Source organism: Paralichthys olivaceus, chromosome 2 (assembly GCF_024713975.1).
Source record: "Paralichthys olivaceus isolate ysfri-2021 chromosome 2, ASM2471397v2, whole genome shotgun sequence".
Taxonomy (NCBI): domain Eukaryota; kingdom Metazoa; phylum Chordata; class Actinopteri; order Pleuronectiformes; family Paralichthyidae; genus Paralichthys; species Paralichthys olivaceus.
In genome coordinates, this window is record NC_091094.1 from 3,035,424 (window position 1) to 3,052,575 (window position 17,152).

A 17,152-nucleotide genomic window follows, 5' to 3' on the forward strand; every position below is an offset into this window, starting at 1 on the left:
TTGCCATTAGGGTTAGGGTTAGGGTTGTGATTAGGGTTAGGGTTAGGGTTGTGATTAGGGTTAGGGTTAGGGTTAGGGAGGAGTACCCATTGGAGATCAAGATATTCTTCCATAACTTTTTTTCTGTAGGTCATAGAGACTTGGAAGTTGGTTCCATCTCCACTAATGTGGATATGCCCGATCCATTGGTACCACCCCCGAGCTTCTACGACCTTTGGAAGGGGTAGGGTTAGGGTTGTGATTAGTGTTTGCTTTTTGGGTTGTGATTAGGGTTAGGGATGAAAACCTATAGGAGTTCAAGATATTCTTCAATAAAAAAATTTCTGAAAGTCATAGAGACTTGGGCATTTCGGGATTAATAAAGTGTAGCCTGCCACGCAACCACACCAAATTTCAGCAAGCACTGCAGAGTTATTTGGCCTACATCCAACTTTTCATTCCTGTTGATGCTATTATTTCTAACAGATCACACTTAAAGGCATGGATGGGGATTGAACCCATGATCTTTGGTTTACGAGACCAACGCCTTACCACTTGGCCACCACGCCACTTGCTTTGCTGTATGTTTTATGCATCCACTAACCACAAAATCTACAAATACTGGCTGTAATGTTTCAGTGTATGAGCAAGTCTGTCTGCTGACAGTGTCTCTGGTCATTTCCAGCCTACCTGTCCCATTTTATGCACTTCAGTTGCATCCAGAGAAAACCCCCTTTGAGTGGTTTGAATAGTCGGGGATGATTCACTCCAGCTCTGCAATAAGAGTCACCTTCTACTCTGCCAGCTTCTTCATCTCTGGAGGTAACATGTCGGATCTCTGCAAGCTTTACTGCCTCTGTCAGTGGGTTTCAGTATTTATCCTGAAGGTCTGTGATTTCTTCGCTTGTTGACAGATATTTTTTCAAATATAAACTTGATGTGAACAGTCTCTCTACAAATGTCTATAGAAATAAACAAGTATATGTTGGCACAATCAGTTCATGACTCAATGTTCAGGTCTGAAATGGACCTAAACTTCAGAAGGCATAGATGGGGATTGAACCCATGATCTTTGGTTTACAAGACCAACGCCTTACCACTTGGCCACCACTCTCTAGAGTTCAGCTGTGTGTCTCTGAAGAGTGACCAGTCCAAAGAACCTCCTCCATTCTTCAGTAATGAACCTGGACCCTCACACACAAAGTAAGAGACCTGCTACAAACATGTGAACCTCCAAACTGAATCCTCAGAGAACGAATCAGTGAATGATGAGTTCTGAATGAAAACATGTTTGTGTTTGCAGAGGTGAGGACCACAGACTGAGAGCAGAGTCTCCAGAGTTCAGCTGTGTGTCTCTGAAGAGTGACTGGTCCAGAGATCAGCCTCCAAACTTCAGTAATGAACCTGGACCCTCACACACAAAGTAAGAGACTGTTTCTACTGTGAACTGATCTGAAGAGGATGTAGTTTCCTCTAGTGTGGCCCCTGCATTAGGACACAGCTTCATTGAAATTGGTGACTAATCTCTCAGAATCCCTCAAAGAGCTCAGACCTCCACCAAGGCCCAACACGCTCCTTATGAAACCACTTTGAAATTCACTAGATCCATTTCACTCATAAACATCAGTCCTCTGAACATCTGGTTCACAGAACACATCCTTCACCAAGTTTACTGGTGATCTGTTCAGTGGTTTTTATAATCCCACTAACGAACAAACCAACCAACACACAAACATACAGGGTGGAAACAAAACCTCCTTGACAGAAGTGATGATGACCTGTGACATTTGACTTATCAGGACATGTCTTCACAGAGAGAGGAGGAGGAGGAGTCATGTTTCTGAGGAGGAGCAGTCGTCCCGCTGTGCTTCGTGTCAGGACGTCCTGAAGGATCCAGTCTCCACCAGCTGTGGACACTGGTTCTGCAGACAGTGCATCACCTCATACTGGGACCAGTCTGGTTCTTCAGGAGACTCCTCCTGTCCCCAGTGTGGACAAAGATCCAGAAGAGGAGCTGGAGCTCAGACAGCCGGTCAGAGCAGCACTGTACATGTGTCTGCTGATGTCTTCACTTCTGACAACAGCACATGTTTGATTTTGTTCCTTCATACAGCATCAACATTTCACTTGGTTATAAAAGCACAAAGTTCAAAAGCTTTGATTTCTGTAGTTTTTCTGTATTTGATGAAAACAATCAGCAGATTCTCAGATTCTCTGTCTCTGACATTGTTTCTTGTCTTTCAGCAGATCGGGGTCTGCAGGAGGTTTTAGACCAACATAAGATCAGTCTGAGGAGGAGATGTGAACATGTGACTGAAGGAACTGAGGAAACAGGAAGTAGAACCCTCCTCAACAGGATCTACACTGAGCTCTACATCACAGAGGGACAGAGTGAAGAGGTTAATACTGAACATGAGGTGAGGCAGCTTGAGACGGCTTCCAAGATGAAGAGCCTCCACGACACTCCCATCAAGTGCCACGACATCTTTAAAGCCTTCACTGACCAGCAGAGCAGCATCAGAGTCGTCCTGACCTGCGGCGTCGCTGGCGTTGGAAAAACCTTCTCGGTGCAGAAGTTCACTCTGGACTGGGCAGAGGGTTTAGAAAACCAAGATGTGAGTCTGCTGGTTGTGCTTTCGTTCAGGGAGCTGAACCTGGTGAGAGACGAGCAGCACAGTCTTCTCACGCTGCTCCGTGTTTTCCATCCAACATTACAGAAGCTCACGGCAGAGACGCTCGCTGTCTGTAAACCTGTGATCATCTTTGACGGCCTGGATGAAAGCAGACGTTCTCTGGACTTCAACCACAGGGAGGTCGTGTCTGAGGTCACACAGAGGTCATCAGTCAACGTGCTGCTGACAAACCTCATCCAGGGGAATCTGCTTCCCTCGGCTCTCGTCTGGATAACCTCCCGACCTGCGGCGGCCAATCAGATCCCTCCTACATGTGTTGACAGGGTGACAGAAGTACGAGGCTTCACTGACGCCCAGAAGGAGGAGTACTTCAGGAGGAGATTCAGTGATGAGGAGCTGAGCAGCAGAATCATCTCACACATCAAGACGTCCAGGAGCCTCCACATCATGTGTCAAATCCCAGTCTTCTGCTGGATCAGTGCTACAGTTCTGGAGCACATGTTGACCACAGACCAGAGAGGAGAGCTGCCCAAGACCCTGACGGACCTGTACTCACACTTCCTGCTGGTTCAGACAAAGAGGAAGAACAAGTACGGTGGGGGACATGAGACGAGTCCACAGCAGCTGACGGAGGCTGACAGGGACATTCTTCTGAAGCTGGGGAGGCTGGCGCTTAAACATCTGGAGGAAGGAAACATCATGTTCTACCAAGAAGACCTGGAGCAGTGTGGTCTTAATGTCACAGAGGCCTCGGTGTACTCAGGAGTTTGTACTGAGATCTTCAGAAGAGAGTGTGTGATCTTCCACAAATCAGTCTACTGCTTTGTTCATCTGAGCGTTCAGGAGTTTCTGGCTGCAGTCTACATGTTCCACTGTTACACCGAGAAGAACTCAGAAGAACTCAAGAACTTCTAGGAAACATATGGGAACACAGACACCTTCTCCCTGGATGACCTCCTGAAGAGAACCATGCTGAAATCCCTCACCAGTAAAAATGGTCATCTTGATCTGTTTGTTCGCTTCCTTCACGGCCTCAGTCTGGAGTCCAACCAGAGAGTCTTAGGAGGCCTGCTGGGTCGGACAGAGAACAATCCAGAGATCATCCAGAGAATCATCAACAACCTGAAGAAGATGCAGAGTAATAATATTTCTCCTGACAGAAGCATCAACATCTTCCACTGTCTGACTGAGATGAACGACCACTCAGTACATCAGCAGATGCAACAGTTCCTGACGTCAGAGAACAAATCAGAGAAGAAACTCTCTGAGATCCATTGCTCAGCTCTGGCCTACATGCTGCAGATGTCAGAGGAGGTTCTGGATGAGTTGGACCTGAAGAAGTTCAACACATCAAACCAGGGTCGACTGAGACTGATCCCAGCTGTGAGGAACTTCAGGAAGGCTCTGTGAGTCCAGACATGATCAATAACATGTTGAATCAGTGTAGATGAGTCAAACACACACAGTGTTCAATGATTCTCCTTCTTGTGGGCAACATGGTGTTGTAGTGGTCAACACTGTTAGTGCAGCCTCTCTGTGAGGAGGATGTTCTCCTCCTGTCTGCAGGGTTTTCTCTGGGTTCTCCAGCTTCATCCACAAACCAAAGACATGTAGTGTGTGTGTGTTTATACATTTAAACATGAAACATGACTCGTCAACATTTTGTGCTCAGAGACTGTGAACTGCAGGACTCCGTGTTAAAGTGAAGATCTGGATTCATGATCCGACACCATCGATTAAAAACTGTTGTCTAAATCATTCCAATAAAAAACAGAACAAATGAACGTGAACTTAGTTGAAAAGTTTTAAACATGAACAGTTTATTCTTTCTTCAAACTAGAATTCTCATCCTGTGTCTGTGCACCACCACCAACCAGTGCAGAGTCAGTCCCTGCAGGTCGCTGACATGTTGCATTCACAATAATATGAGGTCACTGTAACCTTTGACCTTCGACCACTGAAATCTAATCAGTTGATCTTTGAGTCCAACTGGTCAAAATGTGAAGAAGTTCTCTAAAGACAGACTTGAGACGTCATGTTCAAGTCCTTGACCTCTGACCTTTGACCACCTGAATCTAATGAGGTCATCTGTTAGTCTGAATGAACGCTTGTACCAAATCTGAAAGGATTCTCTTGAGGTGTTTTTAAGATCAAATGTTCGAGAGGCAAAAAGTGGATTAACCACGGTGAGGGTCACATGATCACGTTTTGTATGAATGTTGTGTTTTCTGATTTTATTCTAACACATTGGATTTTTTCTTTAATTACAGACTCGGTGGTCGTGAACTCTCAGAGATTCACTGTGAAGTCGTGGCCTCAGCTCTGAAGTCAGACCCCTCACATCTGAGAGAACTGGATCTGAGCTACAACGAGCTGCAGGACTCAGGAGTGAAGCTGCTCTGTGCTGGACTGGAGAGTCCAACCTGTCGACTGGAGACTCTGAGGTCAGGTCCTTAAATCCTTGAATGTTCACTTTTCTAAAGTTCTTTCTTATTTGTTCATTTATTTAAATTGAACTGTCTCAGTTCTGCTCTGCTCACTGTCCCTCAGTCATCTGTCCCTCACCCAGCCTGTCAGTCACGTCCACCTCATCAGTCCAACTCCATTCAGTGAGTAACATGTGGACAGAGACCGAGCACTCGTCCTCCTCAGGTTCTCAACAATAAGACACGTTCTTATTGAAGCACGTTGGACAGTTGATGAGTATAGAACCAAACAGGAAGTGACTGTCAGGAGCCATCTCTACTTTAAACAGTGTTTAATGACACAAACCTACTCAGTGACCAAACACACAGAGAAGAAGGTGATGAATGAAACAATGGTCCAACATGTCTGATGTGATATTTATCTTCAGGTCACAGACTGGACTGAGGTCAGCAGCATGTTGAGAGTCTGTGTTGACATGATGACGATCCACAATAACAGGAGACACATTCAAATATTCACATTTCTTTATCCAGGTTGAGTCTCCGTGTCCAAATAATCTATTGTTACTGAATCAGGACTCGTCTTTAGTCCAACATGTCTGATTTCATATTTATCTTCCATGTTATGAGTCTGTGCTGACATGAATATTTGTTATTATCACACATGAACTCAGATTCATTTACAGTTAAGTTTTATTCTTTCTTCAGGTTGAGGAGCTGCAGACTGTCAGAGATCAGCTGTTCTTCTCTGGCTTCAGCTCTGAGGTCAAACCCCTCTCATCTGAGAGAACTGGATCTGAGCTACAACAAGCTGCAGGACTCAGGAGTGAAGGAGCTGCTTGATCTAGAGCAGAGTTCAGACTTTCACCTGGAGACTCTGAGGTCAGTAGATGTTTGGAGTCAGTCCATGCTGCTTTCATCAGTATTTTACTAAACACAGTCAGTATCACAGTAAAGATCCAGGGTCTGGACCAGAAGCAGGATTTGTGGTTATCAGGTTAACTTCAGGTTTAGTTTCTTCAGGCCTACGAAGCTCGTTCACTTCTTATCGGGGTAAATCACCATGGTAACTGATGATGGACGGCTAACATGCTCCGGAGCAGGTGAAGTTGGAGATCAACCTGTTTAAAAGCTCCGCCCACTGAGCAAAGTAACTACACTGTTGTGTGGACATGTTGAAGTGTCCTCGTAGTTCAGGCCTCAGTGTGTCCTCAGTGAAGCTGTGAGAGGACAACGATGACAGACTTCAGGATTGGACAGAAACTCAGTTTGTCAGAAGCACATGTTCATCAACACACAGTGAAACATGGCTTCACCTGTAACAGCAGGAAATCCACCTCTCAAGTGTCCACTCTGCACTTTCACATGCAGAGGAAACACACGTGATGGTCAAAGTGTGTGCAGCTCTTAGCGTGTTCATTCCAACACGTGAACATGAAGCAGAGAGGAAGCTGCTCCACCTCTGAACAGGACTGAAGTCCCTGCTGCTCTTTATACTGGATGTGCTGCATCACTGACTCACAGCTGATGAAGTGAGTCTCTGTAAACACTGATGTCTTCTTCTCTCAACAGATGGAGATGATCTTTGTAAAGGTGAGTGTGAAGAGGACAGTGTGAAGAGGACAGTGTGTGTGGACGGAGGCTGAGCTGTGTCCTGATGATCCAGAGGCTGAAGCAGCAGCAGCTTGTGTGTAGTCTCCAATTCACCCAACCCCTGGTTTCACTCAACATGTGAATAAACCCACTCACTGCTGACATCACACTCTTGATCTTGTTCTGACATATGGCAGAGACATTGAACATGTAATAATATTTCAACAGAACCTTCTTCTGTCCGACCGTTTTTTAATTACATTTGAATTTAGAATATTGACGACACTGGTTCTCGACAGAAATTCTATGATAGTCAGTGTTTATCTTTTTCCTGCCCTCGTCAGTCTCACCTGTTGGTCCTGTGCCACCTGTCTCTAGTTCCTCATTAGTTCAGTGTGTACTTAAGTCTTTGTGCTTCTGACCAACCAACTGACCAAGACACACTTGGTCAGTTGGTTGTTGTGAGATGCTGTTTCCATGTCTTTTTTCGCCACTCGTCTCTGTTTCTTCTCCCCCCAGTAAGTCTCTAGTGTTTTCTTGCGTCTCCCCTGTTTTTGCCTAAGAGCATTTGGAGTTCTTTGTTGATTTTGGATTTTGTTATTATTCCCTGCATTCTTCATTAAAGTACACTTTCAGTTTAAATCTTGTTCTGCCTGTCCACCCACTCCCTTACCCGCTCCCCACAAAACGTAACAATGCTTGTGAAGTCTGGAGGAGGAACAGAGAGCGCTCATCTACAACTTGTCCCGTCTTCAAGGGCATGAATGCCATCTTCATTCAGAACTATTACTTTGATTGATGGACGAGAGGAACATCTTCAACCTGATGAAGTCGCCGAGTAAAATCTCAAACGAAATATCAACAATGAGCAACTTGAGCTGATTTGCTCAGAAATATGTGAATACACTGATAAATAAAAGTAGAGGAAAGTGAAATAAAAGTGTTGTATTCAAATATAGATCCGAATGGTGAAAGTATAAAATCAGCCAGTGCAAGTTTTTTTTAGTTTTTTTATACATCCATAAGATACTATGGTTAAAAAAGTAAATAATTAATTTACATTTTGAAATTAGGAAAACAAATTAGAAGCAATCAGATTGAGGTTCCACTGTAAATTAAAAACATCAATATACTATAAGACATCATGTTTAGATCTGAGTGTGTTCATAAGGTCCTCTTGAGATCTGATCAGACACACAGTGATACCAGGTGCATACAGGAGGAAAGGAAACCAAATGAATTCTAATTTACAGGCATGGATGGGGATTGAACCCATGATCTTTGGTTTACGAGACCAACGCCTTACCACTTGGCCACCACGCCATTTGCTTTGTTATATGTTTTATGCATCCACTAACCACAAAATCTACAAATACTGGCTGTAATGTTTCAGTCTATGAGCAAGTCTATTTGCTGACAGTGTCTCTGGTCGTTTCCAGCCTACCGCTCATATGCACTTCAGTTGCATCCAGAGAAAACCCCCTTTGAGTGGTTCGAATAGTTGGGGATGATTCACTCCAGCTCTGCAATAAGAGTCACCTTCTACTCTGCCAGCTTCTTCATCTCTGGAGGTAACATGTCGGATCTCTGCAAGCTTTACTGCCTCTGTCAGTGGGATTCAGTATTTATCCTGAAGGTCTGTGATTTCTTCGCTTGTTGACAGATATTTTTTCAAATATAAACTTGATGTGGACAGTCTCTCTACAAATGTCTATAGAAATAAACAAGTATATGTTGGCACAATCAGTTCATGACTCAATGTTCAGGTCTGAAATGCACCTAAACCTCAGAAGGCATGGATGGGGATTGAACCCATGATCTTTGGTTTACGAGACCAACGCCTTACCACTTGGCCACCACGCCACACTAGAGAGTCTCATAAACATTTTATGGAAGAGAGCTGATTGCCAGAGGGAATTGATCATTGAAAAATGTTTGGTTGTTCGTTATTTCTCATCTGAGGCAAACACAAGCACTCAACTTTCAGCCGACACATTGCTCCACGTTATCGTTTGATTCCTGGAATCGTGCAGCTGAAGCTCGACGAAAAGTCTTCAAGTGGATAAACGCTAAACTCTGAGTCAGCCACGTTGTATTTGAACAGTAACAGACCAGTCGTATTGGCTTTGTTCTGAATGACCTGCACGAGTTACACATCCATCAGTATCTATGAGACACGCAGCATTTTATTCCAGACATCCAGGAGAGAACGTGTGATTTGGTTTTGAAGTTTTATTTTGTGTTGAGGAGAAATCAGTGATTCTATAGATGAATCATGAACCAGTTCATCTGAATGTTGAACTGGCAGTGATGCTGTAGTTTTTTCATTCTCCACTAGATGGCACCATGATACCATTTTCCTGTTTCCAGTCTGATGCTCTGAGTGTTTCTCTCCTACTCACCATCGTTCTTTGTTCTCGGAGAATAAAATAAAATAAAAGTGCTGCAGGTAAAATAACACATCACAACAGAAACTTCTACTGAAGAATCTGAGCTGAGGGACAACAGAGGTTTAAATACTGCAGCAGCTGATGAGATGAGGAGCAGCAGGTTTGAGGCCACACACACACACACACACACACTGATCAGTTCCTCAGATTAGCTCCTGGGCCGCTTGCATCCCTGACCTCTATGAACCCATGACCCTTTCTGTTCAGTGTAAATGCCTTCACGTGCTGGGGGCCTGACTGAGAGGAGGCACGGAGAAACCTAAAAATTTGCTTGAGAATATCAGAACTGTTCACTGCAGCATTTTTCTTGAACAACTATTAAATAAAAAGTTTGAATGTGTTTCATGCAAAGTTGTTTTTCGCTGAGTGACATTTGCCTTCTGACAAAAACAACAGTTTTAAAAACCATTCTTCATGTGTTTAAAGAACTCGAGCAGCAGCTTTACTCTCTCTCTCTCTCTCTCTCTCTCTCTCTGAAGAGCACCAGCTGATTCGTCCCCACTGTAATTACATCATTTAATTAGCACATGTAATCACGCTGCCTCCACAGCTTCATTCATAACTTATATCATAATGATGAACCATCACTTTCCACTGTATCAAACCCACTCTGCTGATCTGACCTTGAGTTGTGCGTAACGACGTCTTTAAGGCTAATACACATTTTAATTTCGCTCCACTGAACACGTGTCATACATGACAAAAGACTCGATGTCTAATGATTCAAAGACTCATTTGAGGCTGAGCTCTCTGCACACCCTCCCTCTGGTAACGCATCTATTAAAAATGCTTTTCTCACAGATGTTACACCACAGCATTTAATGAACGAGGCTCAGTGTTTTAATTAAATAATGGATCAGAGTAAGAACTGCAACCACTTTCACATTTGTTCTCTGAGACCCATTAATTACACAAAGGTTTTCTCTCATCACTTCATGAACTAACTCAATTTCCGGCTGAGGCACAAGGACGATCCAATCAGAATATTAGCAGTTTATCAAATGACGAGTGATGATGAGTGTTGTGTGTTGTGATGGTGCTGCAGGCGGAGTAATCGACATCAGACATGCTTCACATCTGTGGAGCTTCACTCAGCCCGAAACTCACCTCTTGGATCTTCAACACACAAACATGCCGCCCTAATATATAATACACACTACCAACCACACACAGAGTAATTCCCATCATCATCATCATCATCATCATCATGAGGATGATCGTCATCCTCCTGGCAGCAACATTCATCTTCACACCTCATTAACCACGAGACAAGGATGTCAGGTTCATCTGAGCGCACACAAGCATGTACACACACACACACACACACACACACAGTTGTGTAGGATATCACACAAAATACACACTTGCATATTTACATATGCACAAACACAACCTGGCAGACACACACAGACACCTGCAGTGCAGAGTGTAGTGTTGATCCATAATGTCCCAGCCCATCACTAACCATGTAACATCACTGTAGCTGAGCCTGTGTTACACAACATCTGCATTATACATCATGGTGTCTGTGTGTTCATACTAAACATGGCATTAGCAGGATATTGTCAGAGAAACAAACTTACACATGACACGAAACCTGTTTGTTCTGCATTTCTGGTCAGTTGGAGATTGTTGGGAAGGCCCGGTGGAGTAATTACATCCTATCTGTCATAATTAAAATTCGCCTCTGTGCCGGAAAACCCTGGATTTTTATTTTCACTCTGGGTCTCAGGGTCATTCTGAAAACACAAGACTTAAGAGGAGGGGATGAATGACTCGGCTCCATTTCTGGTGATTCCCTGGAACAAATAAACCTGATGAAGGAGAAGCCAGAGGCTGTTGCTCTGACAAGGGAGAAATGTGCTGCCTTGAACAAATGTGCCAAAAACGTCCATGCAGGTATGTTGATGCCACAGCAACATGAATAAATGATGGAGGAAGACTTTTATTCACAGTAAAAGATATAGATAAACTGTTAAACTCAAAACTAGCTTTTAAGAAGGTCTATCACGGACCTGTGAGACAAACACCACACTGTTGATTCAAGTATTTTTCCAATCTCTGAAATATGATGAGTGTTCAGTATTCACAAGTCAGATCGTGGAGTGGTGCAACATTTTTAGCATTTCAAGTTCTTCACACCTCTTCTCTTTCTGTCAGAGATCTTGTAAGTTCCAGGTCAAACCTTTACCTGAGCTCTGCTGCTCCCTCTGGCTGCTTTTCTTAGGAATAAGTCTGAGCAGAGATGAGACCACACTGGGATTAATAGAGCCGCCCCGCTGTTTGTCCTTGGCCTATTCTTCATTAACTTCACATTCGCACCAGTTTTAGGTCCTCAGTGTAAAAAACACACATCCCAGAGGAGGTGCAGGAGCGAGTCAAGGGGCCTGAACAACTTTATCAAACCCTGAACAATGGGCAAGCAGCTGCAGCACTCGTTAATTATTCAGATAAGTGGCAATGGAGCGATAAAGCGTAATTTAAAAGCGAGAACTAGACGACAGGTGAAAAGAAACTTAGAGATGGACGACAGAAAGAGTTTCTGCAGAGGCTGGAGTGTAAAAGTAGATCAGTGCCCAGTCGCTTCTGTTTTCTGTGGAGGTCGTTAGTAAAGTGAGAGAGCTGCTCTGTGTAGATTTAATATTCTGCTCTTCAAGTTCGACAAATTAGAAAAACGTGTGGTAAGTTTGCTTCGAAGATATAAAAGTCTCCATTTAAATGTCTAAATGAACCAAACCTATGTTATATATTTTGTTGACTCGTGTATTATGCAGAACGTTTCCCACAAACTATTCAAGGTAACAGGACGTTTATTGTTTAACCTTTCTTAGGTTAGTCTCTGCTGTGAATTCAAACAACGTATAAGAATGGAAAAACACACACACAGCCAGTTAGCCAGTCGGATGTTTTTTTCCTTCCACAGTTTATAGTGGTCACTGTTGACGGAGCACGATTATTCATCATCATTTGCTGCGTGATGTGAATAAACCGTTGACATCACTTCACCAACATGATTTGCATTAGGTAGTTTTTCTTCGGCGATGGTGCTGAAGAACTCCCATGATCCCTCGGTGCTTCACGACGTCATCAAACTAGGTGCTGTTGAGACCCCTAGTGGCCGTGGTCATACATGGGCCTTGGTGGAGGTATGAATTCTTTAAACTTTAAACCTGTGCTCTATTGAAATCATTGACCTGTAACCTAGAGTTTTTCCTGTCATCCAGATTTACCCCCTGTTGCCACAGTAACTCTTTAAATCAGTGACATGGTTTGTTGAAATGTTTTATTTTCACAAATTCTGACCGCACACCTCGAGCTGGGAGACAAAAACAAAGCATCTGTCAAATACCATAAATGCCTCAGTTCATTTAAATCTAACGTGCACTGACAGCGGCTCAGCATGAAGTGACAAAATGGACTGAGAAAATAAAATATTGTGCTGTCCACAGGTTTGATGAGCAACGCTGCACCTGTGCTGCTTTGATTTGATTACACCCATTCAATGCGTCCCAGTAATGGAAAGCTTAATTTGTAAAAACTGCAGGAAGACACATCCCCAAGATGATGTTTGGAGAACGGCTGCGAGCATCGCGGTGGCGGATGATTTGCTCTGAAGTCATTTTTATTAAAAAGTGTTTGGTTGCTTTATGTGCAAAGGTCTATATAGTATAATAGAGAAGTGACAGATATTATTATTTGCAGGTTAATAATGTTAACGCTGCTCAGCTCTATGCAATCACTGCTCCTGGGATGAATGAGTTGACCCATAAACCTCTGTGTGAATGGAGTTTGGTTGTGATAGTGCATTCACACCGAATGGAATTTTCCATGGGATGAGATTACAACAGACAACAGACACAAATACATAATTCTCTAGACCCACAAAGAACAGGCTTGTCTGGCATTTCTCTGGCTGAACAAGTGACCATCATCAGCACCGTCGATCAAACCGTCCCTGTGTCCATTGTCCCTGGATTTGGCTTGAATGTTTAAAGATGTCAAGACAATTGGAGTTTTACTTTTTTTTTTTATATATCTCTTGGTGCAAACCTGCAACAAGACGCTGGGAAACTATTCAGTGATCAAATATTCTCTTCACTGCACCAACCTGCTTACAACTTACAACTAGAACAAACACAATCTATGACACACAAAGACATTGCATCGTCCCGTCCTGAATACTGATCATTACTATGATCATTCAAACAGTTTAAGTTGGAAAACAAGCTCCGGGCTGAGGACATCAACAAAAGCTAATTGGAGTCGGGGCCAATCAATGTAACAAGGTGTGGGTTAGAGGTGCTTTAAATAAAAAGAAAAACATTTAAACCCTTTGAGTTTAATATTCACAAGACACAACGGCTGAGGTGAAACATGAGTCACAGCAGAAAAAATGACTTCCCAGGTTTACCAAGTGTCTTAGAGGATCATGTCCTGAAGCTTTTCTTCAACTATAACCAGACTTTGAACATGTACGTGTGTAAAAACTAAATTCTTTAGTGCCTAAATTACAACGTGAAACCAAAATCAACCAGATCAAGTGAAACAATGGAACAAACACATGAACCTTATTTCAGACCTCGGTTGCTACTGTACAGATTGAATAACAAAGAAGGAAACCCGGAGAATAAGTCTGAGCTGAAGTGGAAAAATAACGAAAGGACCGGAAGTAAACACACCTGAGAAAGATAAAAAGAGTAAAGGAGAGAAACTAAGTATGAGATTAGAGGAGGGGTGAGAAAGGAGAGAGATTATTGGTAATTGAAAGATAAAATGGTAATCAAGCAGTCGGGGCAAAATATTAGACCTCTTCTTTTTCATTTGGGCGGCAGGCACATGGGAGCGATGGAGAGAAGGAGAGCTAAGTGGTGGGAAGGAGTCGGGGAAATGGAGTGAGAGAACAAAGGGGAAAGGGAGTAAAGTGCGAGACACAACTGGAGAGGAGGAGAGAAAAGAGCGATCTGCTCAAATTTCACTTCTCTACCACTCATCCCTCTTCATAATAGAACTGTCAAATCAACGTGGAGCTTAACGACGAACTGCTCCCCTTCCTCTCGCGCTCTCTTTTACTCTCTCCTGCTCTCCATCTATTTATTTCCCCCTTTTTCTCCATCCTCACTTCTCACCTTCTCTCTGCTGCATTTTGTGCATTTCGAAATATGGTCTTTGCTTCCTTTTGTTTAACTTCAACACTTCCTCCTAGTTCCTCTAAGAAGAATCAGAATCAGATTTATTGATATTTGAGAGTGAGATGCAGAGATCAGTCACACTAAAACACACTCTGCTCATATTCAGATCGTTCATTTTAATTTGAGTTGTTCCTAATGTTCAGAAAACACATCACTGTCCTCACACTGTCCACTGCTGCAGCTCCTCTTTTCAGCCTCTGTCTGAAATGCTTGTGTTTAGCTCCTGTCTCTTTAAGAAGCCCCTCCCACTTGTTGGTCACCTGCCTCCGCTCCCTTCACATGGCTTCGTTGGTGGGCGTGTCAGACTAGCCGCGATTCACTTCAATTCAATTTTCTTCCTTTTTATTTGAGTCAAATCATAACATATATTATCTTGAGGCACTTTACAGGTCGAGACCTTAAATATCAAACCCAACAGTTCCCACGATGAGCAGCACTTTGGGCTGTGGAGAGAATAAAAAAAAAAGAGAGAGAACAGGAAGAATGCGTAACTGTCGTATTTAATCTCTGTCGGACAAATTGTTATAATGAAAACAGTAACAGTGATGTTTCCAGTGTGTAGATCCTCTGGACAAATGTATTTGAAACACGCTGAGAAGCCGCTGCAGCCTTGTGCACCACCACCTCCCTCTCTCTCCGCTCCATAACCACTCTGCTCCTGTTTGAATCTCCATATATTGTGAACCTTAATTCCTTCTTCCTCTTCACCAGAGTCTTTCTCTGTCTCTCTCCTCCCCTCTGTTTGTAATCCCTTTTCGAATTCTCTCTCACACTTACAGCGTCTGTAAATGTTTGACTAAGAAGCTCTGGCTGAGTTCTGAATATTTCAAACAGGATACATCTCAGTTTCCATGACAGAATATTTTACTTTCACATCACATCACACGGAGATGACACCTTCACGGCCACATGAAAAACGGAGGGGTCGGGCTGAGGGGTCACTTGGGACAGGCCCTTAAAACTGACAGTTGTCCCTATAAATGGTTTATTCCCAGAAACCAGACAAGGCAATAACAAGCGGTCGGTTTCACAGGACAAGAGTTTGCGACGCTGGTGTGTTTAACCCACGACCTTTAAGCTGCAGGTTGATCCTTCTACCTGCCTGAACCACCCTACTACGATGACGAGAGGAGCAGGAGTGTGATCTTCTACCACTGCTCCCTCCTTCTGCTTTTCAATTCCTTTCTCTGTGGGTTTATGTGACAAAAACACACTGAGGAATATTCTCTGTGTGTCATTCTCACTGTCTTCAATAAGTTTCGCTGCAGGTTCTCTTGGGGAGAATAATTCGTCTCTCGCTCTTTCTCCATTTGTTTTCACCGGGCTGACAAAAGAAAAATGCCGTCAAGGAATGGCCTCAGCTCGTCTCTTTTCTTGCTGTCTCGTCCTTTATGTCTTTTTGCCCTTAGAGTTTGCAAATCATGCTCTTGGAAAAAGCCATGAAGGCACAAACATGATGAATGAAAGATTTAAAAGCTCAAATTGCTAAATGCAGCTCAAACGTAAAATGAATAACAAACAAACTTGTTTAGAAAGAAACACAGGAAATGCTAAAGGCTAGATTAAAACTGTTGTTAATGGTAAAATTGGACATGTAGCTTGTTTTTGACTGTGGTATCATCACTGATGCTGTTATTGTTGGGGTATTGACCTGCTTCCTTGAAGGCATGGACAGGGATTGAACCCATGATCTTCAGTTCGCCAGACCAATGCCTTTCCTCTTGGCCACCATGCCACTGTTAGTTGCCTTTTATGGAATCAAACTACTGTGTTCACAATCAATAAACATTATTTTGCTCACCACTAATCAGTTATCAGGTTCAGTCGTCAGTGTATGTTCTTGGTAAAAACGAGAAGATGAGAAGCAACAATTCATTTCCACTATGTCAGTGCACCTGACGGTGATTGAAGTGTTTTGCAAATTAAGTGTTAAACCTCTCGATTCTTGCAGGAGGGAAACGTGTGCAGCCGTATATGGATGGGTTTATTGAAAGCATTTAAACTTGGAGACTTGTGCAAACGATTTAATGTAATTCATCCATCAAAGAATTCTTCTTTCACCGACACAATTCAGGGGAAACAACATATTTCCACTGTGGCTGACATCCACTTGGTATTACAGCATTGAAAGGTTAGGAGTTTGGGGATTGAAGCAATGATCTTTGGTTTTCGAGATCAACGCCTTACCACTTGACCACCATGCCAAAGACATAAGGGGACGAATTTGGATTTTTGCTGATGACCACAGCTTGAAGGTCGTCACTGGGTAAATACTTGGAATCTAGAGCAAAGGACAGAGGATCAGTGATCTCTGTTTTGAAATCTTTGGGGTCAGAATTAGGCAACAGTGAAAGTGAAAGATTGCTAACGTGGTAATATGACAATTAAGAGCTCTTGTTTTTCACTATAAAGGCATGGATGGGGATTGAACCCATGTTCTTTGGTTTACAAGACCAACGCCTTACCACTTGGCCACCACGCCTCCTTGTACAGCTGCAAAGGAATATTCTTTCATTATGCACATCTGTGGTATCTGCTGCATATGACATCATATTTCATAGGCCTGTCTGCACACTCAGCAGATGTGTGTGTGTTCTCATCCTGCTGTTTAAATGCCATCCCAGAGGGAGACCCGAGGATGAGAATTGGAACCAGGTACTCATTCATTTCAGAGGACTGGGATTGTGGGGAAGAAGAAAAAAAAAAAAAAGAAAGGAGAGTGTAGAAATGCTGAATTGGTAAAAAGATGGAAGAGAGGAAATGGAGCGAATGAGGTGGATAAGTCAGGATGTGGTGGGGAGGACGACATTGTGAAGAGGAGGGAAGAAAGGGAAATGGAAATGGGAGATGAGGTGGAAATCAAAGCTCAAAGTGGAGAAAAG

General features: G+C 43.2%; 2 protein-coding genes and 5 non-coding genes across 8 annotated transcripts; 2 read left to right on the plus strand and 5 right to left on the minus strand.

Annotated features, from left to right (window-relative positions):
* Positions 1-476: 476 nt before the first annotated feature.
* trnat-cgu (transfer RNA threonine (anticodon CGU)) lies at positions 477-548 on the minus strand. Its single transcript has one exon. It is a non-coding gene; the product is annotated as a tRNA-Thr (tRNA).
* A 189-nt stretch (positions 549-737) lies between these two features.
* LOC138406027 (NLR family CARD domain-containing protein 3-like) lies at positions 738-3,607 on the plus strand. Its single transcript, XM_069517398.1, has 5 exons — positions 738-866; positions 1,064-1,182; positions 1,283-1,402; positions 1,794-2,011; positions 2,224-3,607. Exons 1-5 carry the CDS (start codon positions 738-740, stop codon positions 3,525-3,527), a joined length of 1,890 nt encoding a protein of 629 aa, XP_069373499.1. The 3' UTR covers positions 3,528-3,607.
* On the minus strand, positions 1,022-1,093 carry trnat-ugu (transfer RNA threonine (anticodon UGU)). The gene has a single exon. It is a non-coding gene; the product is annotated as a tRNA-Thr (tRNA).
* LOC109640276 (ribonuclease inhibitor-like) lies at positions 3,582-7,589 on the plus strand. Of its 2 annotated transcripts, XM_069531515.1 has the most exons (4): positions 3,582-4,018; positions 4,883-5,056; positions 5,747-5,920; positions 6,611-7,273. In XM_069531515.1, exons 1-4 carry the CDS (start codon positions 3,582-3,584, stop codon positions 6,618-6,620), a joined length of 795 nt encoding a protein of 264 aa, XP_069387616.1. In that variant the 3' UTR covers positions 6,621-7,273. The 2 variants fall into 2 exon arrangements, with proteins under 2 accessions (XP_069387616.1, XP_069387621.1); XM_069531520.1 differs by lacking the exon at positions 5,747-5,920 and having other exon boundaries at positions 6,611-7,589.
* A 293-nt stretch (positions 7,590-7,882) lies between these two features.
* Positions 7,883-7,954, minus strand: trnat-cgu (transfer RNA threonine (anticodon CGU)). Its single transcript has one exon. It is a non-coding gene; the product is annotated as a tRNA-Thr (tRNA).
* A 468-nt stretch (positions 7,955-8,422) lies between these two features.
* On the minus strand, positions 8,423-8,494 carry trnat-cgu (transfer RNA threonine (anticodon CGU)). Its single transcript has one exon. It is a non-coding gene; the product is annotated as a tRNA-Thr (tRNA).
* An 8,186-nt stretch (positions 8,495-16,680) lies between these two features.
* On the minus strand, positions 16,681-16,752 carry trnat-ugu (transfer RNA threonine (anticodon UGU)). Its single transcript has one exon. It is a non-coding gene; the product is annotated as a tRNA-Thr (tRNA).
* Positions 16,753-17,152: the final 400 nt, after the last annotated feature.